The sequence below is a fragment of the Petromyzon marinus genome, chromosome 10 (assembly GCF_048934315.1).
Source record: "Petromyzon marinus isolate PM22_M1 ecotype Great Lakes invasive population chromosome 10, UKy_Petmar_22M1.pri1.0, whole genome shotgun sequence".
Taxonomy (NCBI): domain Eukaryota; kingdom Metazoa; phylum Chordata; class Hyperoartia; order Petromyzontiformes; family Petromyzontidae; genus Petromyzon; species Petromyzon marinus.
The window spans coordinates 18,400,652-18,421,750 of NC_133676.1; the positions used below are offsets into that span (position 1 = coordinate 18,400,652).

Consider the following 21,099-nt stretch of genomic DNA (forward strand, 5'->3'; position numbering starts at 1 on the left):
TTGTTGAACATTCATATATTTACTGAGAAGTGAATCGACCCTTTCAAAGAAACATAAAAAAAATATACAGTGCATTCCTAACAAGTTTGTGCTTCGCAAGAGCAAGGTATAATAACAATAAAAATAAGATACATGAGGAAGTAAACAAACATCAAAGTACTGGATATTTATCAATGCATGCATACCTTTAAGTGTTTCATAGTCCCTTCATGACACTTGGCATGAGATTGACAGCTGAGTTTTTTTTCACCAAACGCCCCCAAACGTTTTTTTCGGAGAACAAAAAACCAGCAAAGTGAGGAACAAGAAAAAACGCGGCGGCAGTAGTCCGATGCCTGCGACAGTGAGGGGAAAAAGTATTTGATCCCCAGCTGATTTTGTACGTTTGCCCACTGACAAAGAAATGATCAGTCTATAATTTTAATGGTAGGTTTATTTGAACAGTGAGAGACAGAATAACAACAATTCAGAAAAACGCATGTCAAAAATGTTATAAATTGATTTGCATTTTAATGAGGAAAATAAATATTTGACCCCCTCTCAATCAGAAAGATTTCTGGCTCCCAGGTGTCTTTTATACAGGTAACGAGCTGAGATTAGGAGCACACTCTTAAAGGGAGTGCTCCTAATCTCAGCTTGTTACCTGTATAAAAAACACCTGTCCACAGAAGCAATCAATCAATCAGATTCCAAACTCTCCACCATGGCCAAGACCAAAGAGCTCTCCAAGGATGTCAGGGACAAGATTGTAGACCTATACAAGGCTGGAATGGGCTACAAGACCTTTGCCAAGCAGCTTGGTGAGAAGGTGACAACAGTTGGTGCGATTATTCGCAAATGGAAGAAACACAAAAGAACTGTCAATCTCCCTCGGCCTGGGGCTCCATGCAAGATCTCACCTTGTGGAGTTGCAATGATCATGAGAACGGTGAAGAATCAGCCCAGAACTACACGGGAGGATCTTGTCAATGATCTCAAGGCAGCTGGGACCATAGTCACCAAGAAAACAATTGGTAACACACTACGCCGTGAAGGACTGAAATTCTGCAGCGCCCTCAAGGTCCCCCTGCTCAAGAAAGCACATATACAGGCCCGTCTGAAGTTTGCCAATGAACATCTGAATGATTCAGAGGACAACTGGGTGAAAGTGTTGTGGTCAGATAAGACCAAAATAGAGCTCTTTGGCATCAACTCAACTCGCTGTGTTTGGAGGAGGAATGCTGCCTATGACCCCAAGAACACCATCCCCACCGTCAAACATGGAGGTGGAAACATTATGCTTTGGGGGTGTTTTTCTGCTAATGGGACAGGACAACTTCACCACATCAAAGGGACGATGGACGGGGCCATGTACCATCAAATCTTGGGTGAGAATCTCCTTCCCTCAGCCAGGGCATTGAAAATGGGTCGTGGATGGGTATTCCAGCATGACAATGACCCAAAACACACGGCCAAGGCAACAAAGGAGTGGCTCAAGAAGAAGCACATTAAGGTCCTGGAGTGGCCTAGCCAGTCTCCAGACCTTAATCCCATAGAAAATCTGTGGAGGGAGCGGAAGGTTCGAGTTGCCAAACGTCAGCCTCGAAACATTAATGACTTGGAGAAGATCTGCAAAGAGGAGTGGAACAAAATCCCTCCTGAGATGTGTGCACACCTGGTGGCCAACTACAAGAAACATCTGACCTCTGTGATTGCCAACAAGGGTTTTGCCACCAAGTACTAAGTCATGTTTTGCAGAGGGGTCAAATACTTATTTCCCTCATTAAAATGCAAATCAATTTATAACATTTTTGACATGCGTTTTTCTGGATTTTTTTTGTTATTCTGTCTCTCACTGTTCAAATAAACCTACCATTAAAATTATAGACTGATCATTTCTTTGTCAGTGGGCAAACGTACAAAATCAGCAGGGGATCAAATACTTTTTTCCCTCACTGAAACAGTGGTTTATGTTCGTGTCACCGCGGTAAAGGAAGATGCAAACGAGGCCCACCGTGGTAGCATCACCCTGCTGTTAAACGCATGCCGCAATTGTACCTTGGCCTTTCACTCTCTCAGAATATCCGATACTGAACACAAGGATTTGGCAGACTAAAGAATGCTAATAGCGTAATTTCCATCCATCAGCTGCACAAATCAAACACAAAATAAAAATTTTCATTGGAAATGTTTGAACACCCTGCAAGCGCTACTGCAACTTCATTAGGCTGCAAGGTTAAAGAACCGAGTATTGGTGGGTTCAAAGTTCTACAACAGTTATGCAACATACCGCATGTATTATTTATTTATTATGCTTGTTTACCCAGGAATGCCTCATTGCAGGAAGGGGCGATATTTCTGTGTGATCCCAATTTGCAGGTATTTATTCGGCAGTGGGAAACTTACCCAAAACTAGTAGCATTGTGCATGCTTTTTTTAGCCAGGAGACAATCCAAAGAACCCAGAGGAAACCCACGAAGAAGAGATGGAGAACATGAAAAGTCCACGCAGAAAGACGCCCGAGTCAGAAATAAAGCGCAGGACTTGCACTATTCTATATACTGGGGTAACCACATTTTTCCTCACTCCTACCATAATGACCTCTAACACTTATGTTAGAATGCCAGGATGAAGCGAATGACTTTTGAACACAACCGCTATCACAATGTATGCCCACTCTTGGGCATGGCTTGCAAGAGACTTGGTGATTTTCCAATGTTTTGCATAATTAGCTAACCTGAGCGGAGTTCAAAATGCAATCATGTGCTGCACATTACTCTAGCGCAGTACTCAATCGCCGGAAGTCACGTAAAACAAACCATAATGTAGAAGTAAATTTCACACATTATGTTTACACAGTTAAAAGTGACCGAACCATTGTTAAACACAAGATGGCCAATGTAAAATTCATATTACCAGTCGACATTGTTTTAGCCATGTCCCATTTTGTACAGTGTAGTTGTGGTTAGCATTTTGGTCAAATGTTTGTGGGAAACATTTGTGTGACAATCGTGCATCTCACTAAAATGAAATAAACATCCAAAAATGCAATTAAACAGATTTTCGTTTTATGGTAGGTGTTCATGATTGGTCCATATAACGGTCCTATTTACCACTCATACCTCATTTACATAGGACTGGCAATGCGAGTTGGCCCGATTTTTCCTAAACAGGGACATTAGCCAGCAAGCCAAGTGGGACCGGCATAAGACGGGCGGCAACCGACTCAAGATGGCAAACAGAGGACAGCAGCATCTGGTGGAACAGCATGCCGAGTTCAAACTTTGATGGTGCGGCTCTTGAAAACTAGAGAAGTGACCTAAAAATATTCAAATGTGTCCAGGTGACTTTTTGTTATGAAAAACAATGTAACACTGTACAATGGGACTTTCAGGATCTGTCTAGGCATCTATACAACTTGAAATGCAAAAATACATTTTTAAAAATAACAAGATGACTGCATTAATTTATTTCCATAATAATATTTACAGGTTGGTTATTCTTAATTAACAAGTTGGCACACAAAGCATGAGCGGTCTTCAATACACATTTAATTACACGTTTAAACAATTAATTTGGCAATATTTTATTATAAACAGCTGTTACTTTAAGAAAAAAAATATATTTTATGCAATACATTTTACACAAAGTTAAAATTGGAATAAACCCGACAAAAATAAGAATATTTATCAAATAATGTTACCTAGCCAACATTTTTTTATTTGTAAAGCACATGTACAATAAAATTATGCCCCAAAACAATGACGGAGTGGTAAACATACAGAAATGTGTTGTCCGTGGTTTTAATTGCAATGTGTCCAGTCTCAATGGTTCCACAATAAACTCGCAGTGCTACACAGCAACGTCATGTTGTGTAAACCTTTTACACTACATGTAATTTTAGTAAATAAATAAAAAGCAACATTTCATATTCAAATTCTACCTTTTTGGCTTTAATCTGTCCAAATGAATGTTCTTGTATCCATTTAAACTGAAAGGTAACCTGTAATAATGTCATACGTTCATAGCAACATGTTGCAACAATAGAGTCCGCACCACGTTTCAGAACAATTCGCAGTCAACACTCAATCAACTCGAGACACGGTCTCAGCACGGAAGGGCAAAATGTGTCGCAAGAAATTAGCAACCTTTTTATATTAATATATGAACAGATTAAAAGACCTGAAAGGCTTTGTACTCAAGAGGAACGCTCCTATAAACTGAAATCATGGACTGAAACTACATGCAAGGTGATATAAAGAGACGAGAGATGGAATGAGACTATACAATTGCTAAGCCTGGCAAGATGTTGAGGGAGGTTGTCACCTCAAATGTGCCGAGTCAATGCATCTCTTTGCCATCTCAGCTCTAAAGCCCATTGCCTGAAATTCAGCCAGATATATTCTCTATGATAAAGCAGGGTTTGTTTATGACGAATGTGGTGTTTCTATTTGTACCTGCACACCACTGCCGTTCCATATATATGTTTGTTTAGGCAAGAATAAAATAGATGAGTCCTTCTGTATTTTAACAACACTGCCCACGACCAGTCAGGTTTTTAGAACACCAATTTAGCTCAGGTTATTTAATCAAGAGATATGGGAAAGTAACAGATCCCTTACATAGCAGACTGGTTTCTATGTTAAGTATTTTGAGTTGAGCAAATTCAGGAGCAACCAACATTTAAACAAGAGGGCAGTTAGAGAGGGTGGCAGGGGATCGGGGGAAGGACTGTGGTGGCCACCACGACGCGTCGAGAGGTGCTCCCTGTGCGGGGCATCCCACGGCACCCGTCGTGTCACGGGGACGCTCTGGAGCGCCACCTTCAGGCGCTGCTGTCAGAATGTCCGCATCTCAGTCCAACATCCTACGTTTAAACAAGTCTTGGATTTACGTTAAAATAAAATAATTCTCTATACGTAACCGTTGTTTTCCAAATACACCGAGCAAAATTTATCATGAACCGTAAGCATCTGTAAATGGACCCAGGATTGATCTTGATGGAAAATATTATAAGCTGATGAGCACGTGATCTCCGACAGACGACCACCTCACCATAATCAGCTCTTAATGTGATCGACAGCGCTTATGAATTAGCAAAGACAAGTTAAATATGGCGGTGGAAAATGTGTACTTTAAAATCACGTAAAAGCATACTTTTTTTAAACAAAGGCTTAGATCAGAGAGAAGAATATTTCCATTAAATAACTCCCCATACTATTGCACTGTTAAAAAAATTAACACAAACGCAGAGATGAAACATATTGCTAAAGAAAATATTGCAATATTTCAATCAAACATTTAAATGACAGGCTACTGATTTACATTTCAGTGTATATAAACAGAACAAACATTTTAACTGGAAGAACTATTAATTCATTTTTAAAACTGTAGTTACTTTCCTTTTCATTAGCCTAGAGGAAATGGTACCAATGGTCAATTTTATAAAAAAAAATGTTTGACCACAATCATGTTAAATAAAGTCAAAATATATTTAAGAAAATAGTAGTAATACTTTTGGCATTTATCATTTATAATTGTTTACGACCTCCTCTTGAACTATTTAAACAAAAATATACTGTTTATAACCATTACGAATGTTTACATTCTTGGCAAAACATGACAATTTAGTGACATTAACTGACAGAGCGAGGCACGAGTACACCATGGGCATGCACTGGTGGGCGATGCGAGGATGCGCGACTGCTGAATTTACGGGGGGCACCAGGAGGGGTCAACGTGCTGTCTTTTGGTACCGCCCAGAAAGATTTCCTGTTCAACAGTTTAAATGGTCTATGTTGAAAGAACAAAGCAAACCGTGCCCGTGACCAAAACACCTCTCCATACGTACTCTGTGAAGCTACACGTACAGCAGGGAAGGGTCGTTTGCAGAGGAGACCACTAGAAGAGATACTCATGATGAATTTAAACATTGGATTTCATTTATAACCCATTGATATGTTTTTCAACTACAGTTGGGACTTACCAAGTGCACAAGAACAGAGTTTTGTGAGGCGATGGTATAACACGGTGACATGGTGTGGTCTTAAGCTGACGCCGCCGCCTTCTGAAGCCCTGCGTTCGCTCAGCAGAGACATCCCGAGCCGCGGTGATGAAGCCTGTGCAACAACTTCCAAGGATGCGTTTACCTCTGGCACGTAAATCAGAGCTCAGCAGATTACCCACTCTGCACGCAATCCCAACGGTATTGGTTTGGCAAGAAGATGCACGCTTAATGTGAACACATTATAAAGGTTACCTGTTGGTTTAACGGTAATACGAATTGCCGTGTTAGGGTACCGAGTCAGAAGCATTGAGATCAATGGATTAAGTCTCAGCTAACCCTTCCGAGTCTTCGTCTATGAAATGGTAACAAAAGGTATGCATTTTGTGATCATACTGTATATTTATCGAGGCCCAGTTCTGACAGCTGATTGGACAGATGTGTGCCAAGCACACGCAGCTGCACACCATAGCACCATCCTATAGTTAGTAACTTTGAAGCCCCATAGGGAGTTGGACATTCCCCAGCATCGGTGTGCAATAAGACGCGCGGCCTGGATGTTGGGGAGAACGTCGGCATCAGCAGACGATTTCACAACCGAGAAAAGAAAGCGAAATAACCAAAATACATGACATATCCTCTTTTCCAGTCTTAAAATATTACCATGACTACAGTTTAGTATGTAAACACTGAATAATCTGTCCAGATGGCTCAAACATAGCAAACTCAAACAGAGCAGTGAATGTAAAAAAAGTCAGTGGCGCAACGTTGCATGCACACAGCTTCAATGTGGAAACGTTTTGGTACTGTTCTGAAAGTGCTCAATTATCTTACAATTTAACGCTTGATGCTTTCGGGATATTCAATAGTCGGGAAAAACATAACTTTGTACACGTCTAACAGCCATCTGAACAAGTGAAACCACTTACACCGATTCACGGATGATATCCAACACATCAGTAATCTAGCACGATTACAAGCATGCACCATCCAGCAATGCTCCTCTTGATGCGCACCTCATCGCTTGTGCATGTCATCTATTGCTGAGATATATTTTTAGATGTACAAGTCTATCTAAGGAACACATTTTAGTAAACATTTCACATGGATATGTTACAGAATAGATGGCCCAGGAGGCATATTTATGACCACTAATTTTTCCTGCGACGCAGCTAAGACAAGTACGATATAGATTTCCTGGACGTCACAAATTATCCAAATTCAACTTCTCGGTAATTTCTCGGTTCACTTCCAAACTATCATAGAGTGCCCTGTCCGGGAAACTCCCCAGCACGGACGGACAGTGGATTTGTCTGCTCATCTCAAAGCTGCCGCTGTCTGCGAGCAATGCCCTCTCAATGCTGGAGCCATGCTCCACAGGGGTTTGGGTGAGAAATGAACCGATACATATTGAATTGTTTATTTTTGCAAGGGAATCAACGGTAACGCCTTGCTGCACTATGGATGGCTCAGTAGGAAACCCATCATTAAATGAGACTGAAACCGTCGAGTTCCGGTAAGAGGTTTCCTGCAACTGTTGTGGTGCGCTGCTCTCTGGGCACAACGAAGTACTCGCCAACGCACTGGCAAACGTGCTACCGATATCGGGTGATGCACGGTCAACTTGAAAACATGCACGGTCATCTCTGGCCAAGGATGGAGAACACGACTTTGGTTTATTCAGAGCGTGTGTTGAGGCAGCTGCTTCTGTTGCAGTTATGCCAGTGATTGTTGTTACTAGTGTGCCTTGCTGCCTGGGTACAGGGGTGGAGAATGTCCTCTCCTCTTGGGGTTGCTGCTGCAAGCCAGTGAGGAGTGGCCGCTCTTCCTTCTTGGTTGAGCCAATCTCGGAAACTGCTGCAATGCCTGCATTTTTATCGAGCCCACAGGAGATGGCGGCATTGTGCACCTGCCGGATATTCTCTATGCACTCGCCCTTGGCCTGCCGGAGGAGATCTGCCTGACCCTGCAGAGACACAAAGCTCATCAGAATCCAGACAAAGATTCAATGTCACTTTTGTAGCATATCAATGAATGTCTGATGACAGGCCATGCTCTCCATTTCTTCCGCTTCTATCGGAATCGGCATCATGAGATTAAAAATTCAGTTGGAAATCTCACAGAGCAGCATGCTGCATGTGTCACAGAATAGATTTTCACAGAACGTCTCCAAAAAAAATTCACAGCTGCGCACTCCTCTACAGCTGCCGACTGTAGCTGCTGGCACCAATATTATCCTCCACCTGGGCCTGCTGCACTGTGAGCCGGCACCCGCCTGTCAGCTACAGCTTCACAACCACAGAAGATCGTGCTTGCAAACACTCAACAAAAAATAAAAGCAAGACTAAGCTTGATAACCACAACATTTCTCAAAGTAATTATATTGGAATCGCAGATCTTCCCGTCGCCAAGCCCATGATCGCCTGTGAGCTCCCAATGGGATTAAATTAGCCACTGCTGCAACATAATGCAACAGCTCTCCACCACTGGCCCTGATAGACGGCACGGTTCAAACCGATACAATTGTAGCCGAGGTCTGGCGGTTACTACACAGAGAGAAGAACCACAAGTACAGCCTCCAAGGATTTCAAATTTTGCCAGCTCTCCGTGAATTTTTTTTATTCAAAGGGGGTATCAGAGTGATAATTCAGTGAGCAAACTTACGATTGGTCTTGTGTGAGGCCTCTAAGATTAGTCACGCTAATCCCTGTGACTAAAAGCATTGTGTTTGATATATGTGTGTGTTACGTGAGACTTAACACCGTTAGGCTCCAATCAGCCTCCAGGCTCTCGGATGCTGATAATGACGTTAAGAAACTACGGATATATGGAAATGCATTTAACCTATGCATGACCTTTGACGCAAGTAAAAAATCATTACCACATGCGAACCACAATGAGTATTGTGCCTCCTGCTGGATTGGCTACGCTATTGTACAATTATACAAACAACTCCATTATTTTACAGAAACTATTAGTGAAATGAGCAGAGGCACAAATACAATTTCTGGAAAATCAATGACCTCTCACAGCATATCTTACGAATAAAATATATGGTATTAAATATCAGACTTGATTCCTTTCATGAAACATTACCTGCAATGTAATGAAACATTACCTCCTGAAAAAAGTCTCGAGACTGAGTGAGGCTTTCCTGGGTAACCAAGCGGAACAACACCAACGATATGAGTAGGAAAGGTGCAAGCGAGCGTGCTACCTTGAGCAGGGTAACGTTCCAGGTGAAGCTCTCAATCGCCTTGGCCAGCTTGCGGCCCTTGAGTCCCTCTCTGGTGCCCAGGCTGCTCAGATCTTCATGAAGTTCCAGACCTTCGCATTCAAGACACCAGAAAGAAACACCTTTCCAGCATCCACCGACAAGCACAAACATCAAGCGGTGTATGTGGCACCACTCTTAGAATTATTCTGTAAAAATGTAAAAAAAAAAACTACCCGAATAGTTATTCGTTTAAACTGATGCTATCCGAGGCTAATTATGCAAAAACAGTACATAATGAAACTGCTTTTGTAGCTGCTGACACTGGGCTGTAACAGCAACAACAGTGTGATATTTTACATGAACTCCATTCGATGATACCAGTAGCTCTAAATGAAGTTCAACTCTATTTGTGTTTCTACACAGATCAGTTAATACCAATGTTTTAAAGATCCATTCAAGCAATCACAAAACATGTTTGCACAAATATTTTCTCCTCTCAAATAGAATGTTCTTGCAGAAGGCTCCTCTCTTTATACAAAACATTACACTACACTTAATACAATACTGTACACAATACAATAGCGAATACAATGCAATGCACAGTACAATTGACAATAAAATACCACACGCAATGAAATACTGTAAACAATGCAATATCATACGGTGCGTGCCTGTCTGTTTTTAGATAAAGCATGGGTGCCCCCTTCTCAGCAGTCGCTGTTGTCTGCCAGACGAGAGAGGCCGGTGCTCGCACCTCGCTCAGCCGAGGCGCCCCCAGTGGGTCGAGGCTCTACCGAAGCTCCTCACCTGACTTTTGGCACTGTGTGATCTTGCCGTGGATGGCGTCTGCACTCTCCACAAGCGTCCGCAATTCCTGTATCATCTGCTCGCATGTCACAGCGGGCGCACAGCAACAACAACAGCAACAACAGCCGTCGTTCGCCACTCAGTGGTGGTCCCGTCATTACAGTGCCTGTGCCAGGTTCGGTGGACCTTGAGGTGCAGAGCACACAATCTACCACACACTTATGCAAATGAAGGGATCTAGAAAAACGAAACATTTAACACGTATGTTTTCGCAATCATAAATGACAATCCGTAATATATATTTTGGACAAATTTATGTTGTTAAACCCTTCACCACTCAACATAACCAAATTGTCACGTCAGCATCTTCAGGTCAGAATCCAACTTCCTGGGTTCTGACCCGTAGATGCTTGATGTAGTTTCAAGCGAAATTCCAGATCTAGTTGCCATGTCTGGCTGTGAGAATTATTCTTCTGCCTACCGGTGAGTGAGCCGAAAATACAATAATTTGTGCGTTAAACGCTTGTACAAGTGGCAATTTAATTTGTCCAACCCTTCTGTCAGAAAATTACTCAATAGTTTGAGACATGCAGGGTCCAATAATTGTCTTTTAGGAAGAGCAAAAGTCACTAGTGCTTCATATTTCGACTTGGGAGAACAAACTGAAGCTTGACTTTTGTCAGAAACACCGTGGAGTGTTGAGAGAGAGACAGCCAGTGGTGTATCAGCATGACATGGCAAGTGCAACTACGGAAATGTTGGGAAAGTTAGGATACTATCTTCTGCACCATCTGGCACGCAGCCCAGATCCAGCCTCTATCGACGTCTACCTTGTAGACCTTTGAGAGAAGCTCTACGTGGAAGGCAGGTCGATCGTGATGGCGCTGGGAAGGCAGCGACGCCAGTCACAACGACTTCTACGCTGCTTCCATTAGGAAGCTTGTGGGCCACTTCTGGAACCAAGAGTGTGTTAATAAAGGGTGACTATGTGGAGAATTAATCTCTTATGTCTCTTAAATATAATTTGTGATTCTTTACATATTGAACACTCTCACACCTATATTTCCAGTTGTGACTTTAAGATTTAGTATAAGAGTAAAGTTGAAAACTGTTGCATGTGGTGCGCCATGCTGGTGTGTGATGTTCTGGCACCATTCTCCACAACTGGGGCGAGCAACGTTTCTCTACGAAAAGCAACAGAACGGCCATGAGGGGATCATTCCTTCATTTGAGATCATTGTCGTTCCTGGGCAATGGACCACCAGCTGTTCTCCATTGGCAGCCCTGAGCCAATGGGGGAAATTACATGTCCCGAGGGCGAGGCCAGTCTGTCCATAAGATGACGGCTCTTGACTTGCTCTTTTTATTAATGACACATTCCTACGGTGGAGACCAGTCTCGCCATAATCTTGTGACAAAGAGTTCCTCATTTCATAGACGCCAGAGGGATGTGGGCCCAAGTCAAATGTAGGAGGAATTTGAACTCATGATATTCTGATTTTGAGTCAGCACCATCACACCGTGTTGTACAGTTTCCTCAGAAGAAGCAATCAATACGCTTTTCACGCTTACTCGGTATTAGTTTTGCAGAAGGAACGTGGAGGTTAGAATGTAAAACGTAACTTGAGCGCGATAGTGCTGTGAATAATCTCAATGCGAACACTGAATATGACAAATGTACAACTTAATGGCAATGTTTTCGTGACACGCTGGGAGCTCTGGATGGCCGGCACTTGTGCCTTGTACACAATCATTATTGTTACACACCGTTACAAACCCTACAATATGTTTCAAAACATTATAAACGAGGTATTACAAACTAAATATTGTATATGCCTGCTTTCCATATTTAACTTTTTACCCCCACGATTTACACTGCTCATTGCATTTATCTCTGATAGCAACGAGTTTCAGTCCCACACCATCATAAGGGTGTTGAATCAGAGTGTTCCGAGTGGACAGGCAGAGTGTACAGATTGTACAGATTGTACAGAGTGTGCAGGATGCGTGAACGGAGTGGACATGCAGAGTGTACAGTGTGTGCAGAGTGAGTGTACGGAGTGGACAGGAACTGGCCATGGGGCTCAGCGGAAGAGTGTTTAATATGCGGAAGCTTGAGAAGTCAAATCCTGGTTGGAGTTGACTGAGGCCATCATCCCTCTGGGACAGAGAAAATGAACACCACTCTGTAGGGAAGTGATCCGAGGGTGCCCTATGGCTAAACTCACAACCCACACCATAGGAATGTAGAATTTACACCACTGGCTCAGGGCTGAAAAACGGGACGATAAGCACCAATCCTTCAATGATCAATTGATCCAGAAGTAACTTTGGCTGTGTTGTTTTTGTGTTTGGCGACAGTCTGTAGAGGAGCGATACCAGCTGCAGGCTGTGGCCTCACCGTGTCATAGAGAACCACGCCCTTCTTGAGCACGTCGGGGAGGGCGCCCTGAACGTCCAGGCACGGCATCTGGTCACGCAGTACCAGTCCCACCTGGGGAGTCCCGTCAGTGTTGAGCAGCCGTGAGCACAGCACCAGCATGCACTGGGCAAGGTTGGCAACCGGAGGGAGACCACACACCTCCTTGAAAGCCAGAACTGCCACCTGAAGATGCGCAAACGGCCCAGGCACGTGATCATCTACGGCCGCGTAAGCACATGCGCACTGCACATGCGCGCACCGCACGTACAGTTAAATAATAGATAGGGTCATGATCCATCTGTGCAGAGTTTGAGTTTTGGCTATTTGCACCGTACGTTCATTTCAGAATCCGAATATTTATTAACACTGGAGGAATCCGATGAGCTATAAAGCTCTTTTTTTTACAGATGTCCAGTAGGGGCGGATCAGAACGTTACCACAACAAAAAAATACAAAAAAGATAGGAGTGCAAGGTACAAGAAAGGTAATAAAACCACCCAAACACATAAAAATAAACTATCAATATCGTATCAGATAAAGCCCACTGAGTTATTACATTATTTTCAAAATCGACCTGGCCACAAATGATAGCTCGACAAAGTGGCTTTTCATTTGGATATTTATAGCAGAACAATGATCTAAATAGTCGAAATGCATGTTTCTAAATGTGGAGGGAAAATCCAGAGGACCCGGAGAAAAAAATCCACGTGACCACGGGGAGTACATGCAAACCCTAAATATACAGGTGTCAGGGTTGGGATCAAACTCTCGACCTCCTACGTACCAGGCGAGGAAGAAGACATCACACCACCGTGGCGACTATTAAATAAATAAAGTATATACGTTTCCTCTGGGAACTCCAGTTTTTGACTACATGTAAATATTTATTAATGATAAACGATTCACTTAGCACTCATCTGAACACATCCGCACCAGTATGCACATTGCGAATTTGTGCACCTATAGGCTGCACGCTTTTTACTCTTTGTACCTGGGACAAAAGTCCACACGGTGATCATCCCTTCCCTACAACGGCGGTGATGAGACCCAGCAGCAGCGCATCCGCTGCTTGTTGCAGAGGTTCTCGGTGTGAATCCGGCAGCCGCCTGATTCACACTGCGGTACATCAACTGTGAATACGTGCACCGTCAGGTCGGTGACCATGGCGACTGGTCTCTTGAGGACTCACCTGGTGTTGCCCCCCCAACCCTGAGACCCTGGAAATTGGTATTTTATTTATATTTACCAGACAAAACACATTGTTTTCATTAATGTAGGGCCCTGTTTAAATGGCTTAGACCACTCCACCCTTGGAAAGTTTCCATAGTTTTATTTTTCATGTGGACAGATATTTTAAGGAGATACATTCTCTGCTAAATTGTGTAAATGCATTTATCCCGTACCACCGATTAGCATGGTTGGCTACGTATGGTGTGAAAGAAGTTCAACATACATATCTGCCTCTGATGTAATGTACCGACACATTGAGCATTCAACCAACCATTACCTGCGAGTTCTCCCGCAGGTCAGCGGCGTCGCGCAGCGGCTGCGTCGCTACGCGGAACACCTCGTCCACCACCTTGATGCCAACGGTGCGCATGGTGACATATTTGTGGGTGCGGCGGCCCCGCATCACAGACAGCCCCCGCTTCGGAGGCTTGCCCCCTCCGCGGCGGTTGGTCACGGCCACGTGGATGAAAATGGACGCGTGGGTCAAGAGCTCGCCCGTAAGGGAGAGGAGCGGCACGTGACGGTATCCGGGCTGGAGGCACTCCAAGGGGATGGTGTACTGACCAATGAATTCGTCTCCTATGTAGTCGTCGTCCAGTACCACCAATCGTAGCAGAGCCAGCTCTGGCAAGTGGAGCTGGAACTCAAAGCTCTCCTCGAATATCGGGTGGTCTCCATCGTGGTATACAGTCTTGGTTCTCTGCTCCGCACAGTCAGCTGGAATGCCGTGAATCTCAGCTGCCACGTAGGGGTCCAGCACTTCCCCCTTGGCACCCGAGCCTTTGGGCTTGGGGAGATTTTGCCCACTAATGATGCGGAGGTGCAGCATCTGAGGACAGAGGCCAGGGAAGCTTTCATGGGTGTTGGCACGGAAATATGAAACGGCTTCACGCATGATTGCAGGCCGCAGCACGTAGCCGCAGCCACCATTCTGCTGAAACCAGCCAACGTTAAGGTCCAGCATGAGCCCCGGTGTTTGGAGGTTGAGCCCCACCAGCTGGCAGCCACACTTCCAGAAATCCAGCGGGTTAACGTTGCTCGAGTCCAATCGCATGGGGCTTGGGTACACGCGGGAAAGAAACCTCTTATTATAACTCAGGAAGTCCTCCGACCTCTCGCTTATAAGTCGACCAGCCTGCAGCTCGCTGAACGAACTTATTTCCCAGTATTTCTGGCTTTGAAGAGCCACATCAAAGTCGCGGAAGCGGACAGACTGGCAGAGAGACGCCAAGTCGGAGAGCTCCCGTGTGAGCGTGAGCCTGCGTGCCTGCTCGGGCTCGCAGTGCTGCTGCCCAATCTGCGCTGCCTCGTCCTCCTCGCTCACATCGCCCTCGCACTCCTGGCAAGTGGGCGGCAGTTTCCGGCCCTTAATGAGAATGCGCCCGCGGAGGCTCTCCGGGGAGGGAAGGTGTGCGCACGACGCGACGGCTGGCTCCGTGTATAGCTTCTCTTTCAGTACCTGCAACATACAGTCAACAGCCACTCAATTATTAAACATCTCACATCTGGAAGTTGCAACCATTTACTTGTTCACGTAGCTACAATAAATAAGTAGATAATTTCAATGGCAGGTTAGCCATGTGATCAGCATGCCCGTGCCAGAGACATTTTTCATGTAAAGGTCCAATTCCTGCAGCCTTGCCCGTCATTCCCCTGGTACGGTCAGAGAAGAGCAAGTGCTGGAACATATGAGCATTGAGCTGGTGTTCATCTCCCACTTATAGCCGAGTCAGTGCTGGAAATTCTGCATTCCTATGGCAGGGCAAGTCTATCCATGACAAGCATTGCTGACTTCTCCATAAAGTGATAGTTATTTTATGAACCCTCGAGGGATGATGTGCCGAGTCAACCCGCGACAAAGATTTGAACGTTCGACCTTCCGACTGCGTGCCGCTCCCTCTACCGAATCGAGGCGGAATAAGAGGCAACCGGTGAATTCTAGACAGAAGCAGGTGACCACTGTGACCACTGGCCCAGTCCTCCCAGCAAACCTTGCATATTCGCTGCCGTCCATGGTAAAACATGGATTCCCACATGATTTGTCCCACGAAACCTCGACAACGTGAAACGAAAGCAAAACACAAGCACAGTGTGGTCATAACTCTTTTTTTCCGACATGTGACTAAGATCTCCTCTTAATATAAACTCGAGGGAAAACACAAGCGTAAATGTAAACAACACCCTGCAGTCGGTCTCACCTCTTTGATATGGCGCACCATAGTGCGCTGCTGGGCCGGGCAGCAGTGCGTCTCCAAGCACAGCACCAGAGGGTACTCCGACACTGCAAAGGCATGCTTGCCAATAGCGTCCAGAGCCGCCCGGAAAGTGATAGGGGACGTCATGGTGTGGCCATTGAAGACCAGAGGCTCCTTCTCAGGACCATCCCACACATCCAGCTCCACGGAGCGGCAGCCTAGCCGCAGGGCCCGGATGAAGCCCCCGACATCACTGGGGCCACGGAACTGGTCTTCCACCAGGTAGGTGTTGTGCGAGGCGTGAACGTAGTAATGGGAGAGGGGCTGAGTCATGTCCTGGCACACGTGCCGGTGATCGGGGTCAAAGACGTGGCACTCGGGGGATAGCAGGTACCGCGTGAAGCCATCGATACCCAAGCAGCCGGCGGCTCGGCCTTCCTGCGAGGGTTCGTATCGACGGATGATGTCTAGGCTCACCTCCTCCGAAACCTGTGCCATTCCCTGTTCTGTATCCAGAAATAGAGAGAGGTCTTTGACATCCAGGTACTCTTTGTTACTGGAAAACTGCACAAGCAGGAAGTAAACTTCGGGTCGTGTTGCTAATACGTTGAAAACGTCAATGAAATTTGCCACTGTGAGGCCAATAATGTCATCTGGACGATCGTTATTTTTTAGCACTTCCTTCAGCTTCAGTTTAACATACGAATTCCTTAATCCTGGGTGTAGCTTATGAATCAATTCCACTGCACCGGCCTCTGAAAGGTATCCTGCGTCTTCTGTGACTGTGCATTTAAATTCTGCCTGCAGCCAACAACTGCGCAGGCTGTTCTGTCCAAAATGTATCGAGGCAGAGATGTCCTGCCTACCGCTGCACGACAACAAGTAGCGCAGCCCCGTCACCCATGCGCTCGCAACATCAGCCGAGTTTGCAACCAAATCCAGTGACTCGTAGCTCTCTCCGTAGATAATGGAGAAGGCGCAGTCTTCAGAAACCTGCTCAGATATCCCGTTACTGCGGAAGATGTCCGTGTTTTTCCCAGCACGCACCTCCTTTATGGATCGCACCTCCAGGCGAGCTTTGTCAAGGTCTTTCTTGGACGGCTCCCAACGCAGGTGCTGCAAATCTGACTCCAGCAAGAAGAGGCGCTGATAGATGCGGGAATTTGACCTGACCTTTTTCAGTTCGGAGCCCTCTTGCATGAGGCTGACGCAGTCGCCGGCACTGCTGATCTTCTTCTCTGTAGGCATGCTGCTAAACGACACGGTCTTCTTCCGCTCGGGCTGCTTCTGCCGTGAAGTATCCTGAAACAAACATGCAGACCGGTGAAATACGTTACGTGCTTAACACGCCAATATCGTCAAGCCTGTAAGAGACTGACGAGTACATGCCATGGTAAATATGATGGTACATCTGTGTAATAGGTACACAATGTTGTTCAAATCCATATATTGTAGCCACATTGTAGCCCTGCAGCCTATAACACCTGTTTTGTGCATGGTGGTCACCCATGCAAGAACTATCCAGGCTCAGTGCAGCTTAGCTTCTGAGATCTACTTAGTTTCTGAGTCTTGAGATAGATAAATGGGGAGAGACGGTGACACACGGGGAGACACGGTGTCACACAGAAGCTCAGGGTCTTGAGACCCAGGGCTGGGACCATGCTCAGAGCTGACTCAAGCCGAAGTAAGCACAGTAATCGGATTGCGTATGATGGAGTTGGTGAAGGAAATCAGTGCTCAGAGCCTGCTAAAGTTAGGCGTGGCTTCAAGCTGGCTCACTTGAGCCAGGCCTGAGCTGAGACACGACTTAGAATAGGAGCCTTTGACCTTAGCTTCAGGAGGATCTCCGTGCTGCACAGCCACAGCCTCCACCCTCATTGCACACGGCAGCTACCGCCTCTGCACTGCCTAGCACGGGATGAGCACAACAACACATCTCGCACGGCGAGGATGCACACACGCACACTCGTGTCCATGGTCTCGATGGTTATATCACAATCAGTATAAAACACAAACTCACAAAGTAGTTCAACTATAGCAATCGTAACCTGCTCAGTTTTATTTTTGATTGCTAAAGCTTCAAATTTTTTCCAAAAATGGGTCCATGAGTTGGCGGTAGAGATACTTGGCTTTACGTTCCAATTGCTGAAAGAAGAAATGTTGAGTGGGGCAAGTGGTCCTAAACTTTGTGTGCATGCATGTGTTTAACCTGAGTAGGCGGAACATTGTTACTCTTTCAGTGCCTGACGAGACACCACCAGTGCGTTATTCATCAACCAAGTGAAGAGAGAGCACTAAAAATACTTAGCCCGCTTTTCAAACACACGTTGCTTCAATGTACATAAAGGGGATACTTAATAATTGATGAGCTGTATATCCCAGACAGGGGGCAATTGTTTTTTTTCATCTAACCATAATGCACACTTTCTTGTTCCACCATTTCAAGATAAAATACCGAATGGTAGCTACAACATATTTAGAAAATAAATTTAGGCTCAAGCCGGTACTGACAAGAATGAACATGATTCAATCCTGTAGGTTTAATTAACTCAACATATACACACTTTACCTATGTATACATCCTTACAGATATGTATGCTTGTAGTCAATTATCAAACTGCAGTGTACAGTACAATACAGTGCACAATGCATCGAGGATATTCAATTTCCCCACTCCCTGGACATGTCCTGTGATCCCCTCGTCACACACGCCACTCGAGCAGGGCTCCACTTTGCCACAAGAGTTGGGACTACACTCAAATGTTCGTAGCACATTTACACAGCATGCATATTTGTATCAGAAATTTACATGAAAAGGAAAATGTACACACACAATTATTCAGTATATTTGGTATACGTAAGGCTATCCTGAAGGTACTGCGTTGTTTCACAGCCAGTTTTGCAGCAGAAGAGGGCGATTTGGCTTCGTGTCATCCCAATTGAGTCATTTGTGGTGTCATTTTCGAATTTGACAAATCTGGACCACGACACCAGGCACAAAATGGCCCACTCTTGCGTGTCAATTCACGTGACCTTTAATGTTCACTTTTTAGCAGACGGTGGATGTTTCAATTGATACAGCTGCAGTAATAACCAGGGTGACCGGCATGACCCGAACCGCTCAACCTCTGCAACGAGTGGCGAACGAGCTACCGCCTGGCTGCGTCACCGTCACCGAACAGTCATGTTCAAATATGTACGGTACAAAAGAAGTTCAACATACGTACAAAACTCTCCCATGGAGCTCAAGTAGCACGGGGACGCCTGCTGCTGCGTTGAGCACGCACGCCAGGCTCGTGTATATTCAACAGACGCAATACTTTGGTTAACGTAAAAAAGGTGATGAAGACTGGGAAACTTCACTGTGTTACGAAAACTGTATTGAGCCAAAGGTGGTGTCAGTAAAAATTCCAATCACACAGCACCATATAAATTACGGCTCTGCAGATCAGATAACACAAGATAAGACTGTTGGTACGTCAAAACAGACAATATGCAAAGCAAATTTGTTTACTCCCAGGTAATTGTTTAATGGCTTGATAATGTAGGTATTTGATTAATGGAGGTATTTGATTCCGGCAGTCACGAAAGCTTCAAATCAAGATTGAGGTATTTGATTGTTGCCAAACCAGAAATACTGAACAAATGGGTACGAATGTCTCTCACGTCACTGTTATGTCTGGACTTTTTAATCATCATCATTTACTGTGATATTTATGAAAAGCATACAAGAAAAAAATGTTGGATTATGCAACCGAAATTATCGTGTAATGAAAATGTGTTGCAATGTAGAGTGGCATTTGATAACATGAGCAATACATCTCACAAGACAGATAGGTTCCAAAACCCCACCGCAACACAACAGCAACCGTTTCAATGCTGTGCTCAAACAGCAATGTATATACATACTGTATACTGAAATTCTTTTGCACCGTACAGTCAACCGTGCTAATCGAAGCAATGCCAATCTCTATGCCAGCACACATCCTGTTTACCCTGAATCCTCCAAGATGAATGTGCAGCAGATCGGCAGAGATGTGCACCCCATGAACAATGCATTTTATCAACATAACCAGGCATAAGCCACTTCCGGTTGCACCCAAAAAGAACACATCTCATAAGTAATGTTCACCGTGGTTAGACCATACGGCTACAAGTCCCTGTAAATGTATGCAGTCTGATCCTACGTGTGGAAAGAGATGGAGCAAACATGTACTAAATTTGCAACCGGATTATCTAGAAGTGCAAGTAATACAAATCTAATAAATATTCTCCATTCCCAATCTATTCATAAAAAGTGTAAGTCTATCGGCCTTTTGTCACATCTGAACTGGCCGTGACCCCCCACACCCTTCAACAACCCAGTGACCAGCTGAGTGAAGTATGGTCAACGTACTCATGCCGAATCAGACAATGAGACGCTTTCATCCAGAAGTGAATTAAGGTCTTTAAATTATTAATTATAAGAACATCATTACGACTAAATTACAATCTTTAACACAATATATTATACAGTATATTAATTGTGATGTTATGCAACAATAATAACCATTCGATAACTAATTGCCTATAATGTATAATCAAGTCTGAAATAGTTTTCTGTTTTAGCCAGTTTAAAAATAATTTATTTTCAGATATTTGTGTGTGGAAATATATATTTTCAGGTAAAACGGGATGTTATTTTAATTTCCACTGCATGCTATTCAAGTGCCCGTGACATTAATACAGAAGTGCAAGACTGGAGATATGAGATTGAAATCACGCGAAAAACGCTCCTAATAATACAATGTCGACCGTATTACAAAAGTTTATCTTTTCAATACAAATGCTTAAACACATCTGGACTTTTAAATTATTGTAACGGTTAAAAGCATAAAATGTCTCTCTTAACAAGGATTGTTTTTGCTGAAAACCCACCAAAATAATCTCTTAAAGGTCCATTTTAGTGTAAATAATACAAATGGCATTAGTTTGTTTTAATAATGTAAGCTGGGAGGATGATACAGTGGATATATTTGTAAAACAGACTTAGCAATACTGAATTGTATGAGCACTGTATAGCATTCAAGGGACAGATTCTTGTCAAACAACTAAATATGGAAACCAATAAATAAAATGTATTTAGAACATTTGCGTTTGAGTTCACATGAATGTACCCGAATTAATGATGCAGACACAGCCAGGGGCCGTCATGGAAACAATGCAGAGTGCTTGCAAGGCCTCCATCAGACACGGCAATAATGCT

The 21,099-nt window shown here is 44.3% G+C and overlaps 1 protein-coding gene across 2 annotated transcripts in view; it reads right to left on the reverse strand.

Moving 5' to 3' along the window:
- Positions 1 to 21,099, reverse strand: part of LOC116940780 (inactive phospholipase C-like protein 2) — a 28,536-nt gene continuing 7,437 nt past the window's right edge. For both annotated transcript variants that reach the window (XM_032950968.2, XM_032950967.2), the window contains 6 exons: positions 15,858 to 17,156; positions 13,937 to 15,118; positions 12,409 to 12,612; positions 10,008 to 10,083; positions 9,201 to 9,310; positions 1 to 7,949 (listed from right to left, as the gene is read on the reverse strand). In XM_032950968.2, the coding sequence (XP_032806859.2) occupies positions 7,188 to 7,949; positions 9,201 to 9,310; positions 10,008 to 10,083; positions 12,409 to 12,612; positions 13,937 to 15,118; positions 15,858 to 17,156 (3,633 nt within the window). In that variant the 3' untranslated portion in view covers positions 1 to 7,187. The remainder of the gene's footprint in view (positions 7,950 to 9,200; positions 9,311 to 10,007; positions 10,084 to 12,408; positions 12,613 to 13,936; positions 15,119 to 15,857; positions 17,157 to 21,099) is intronic.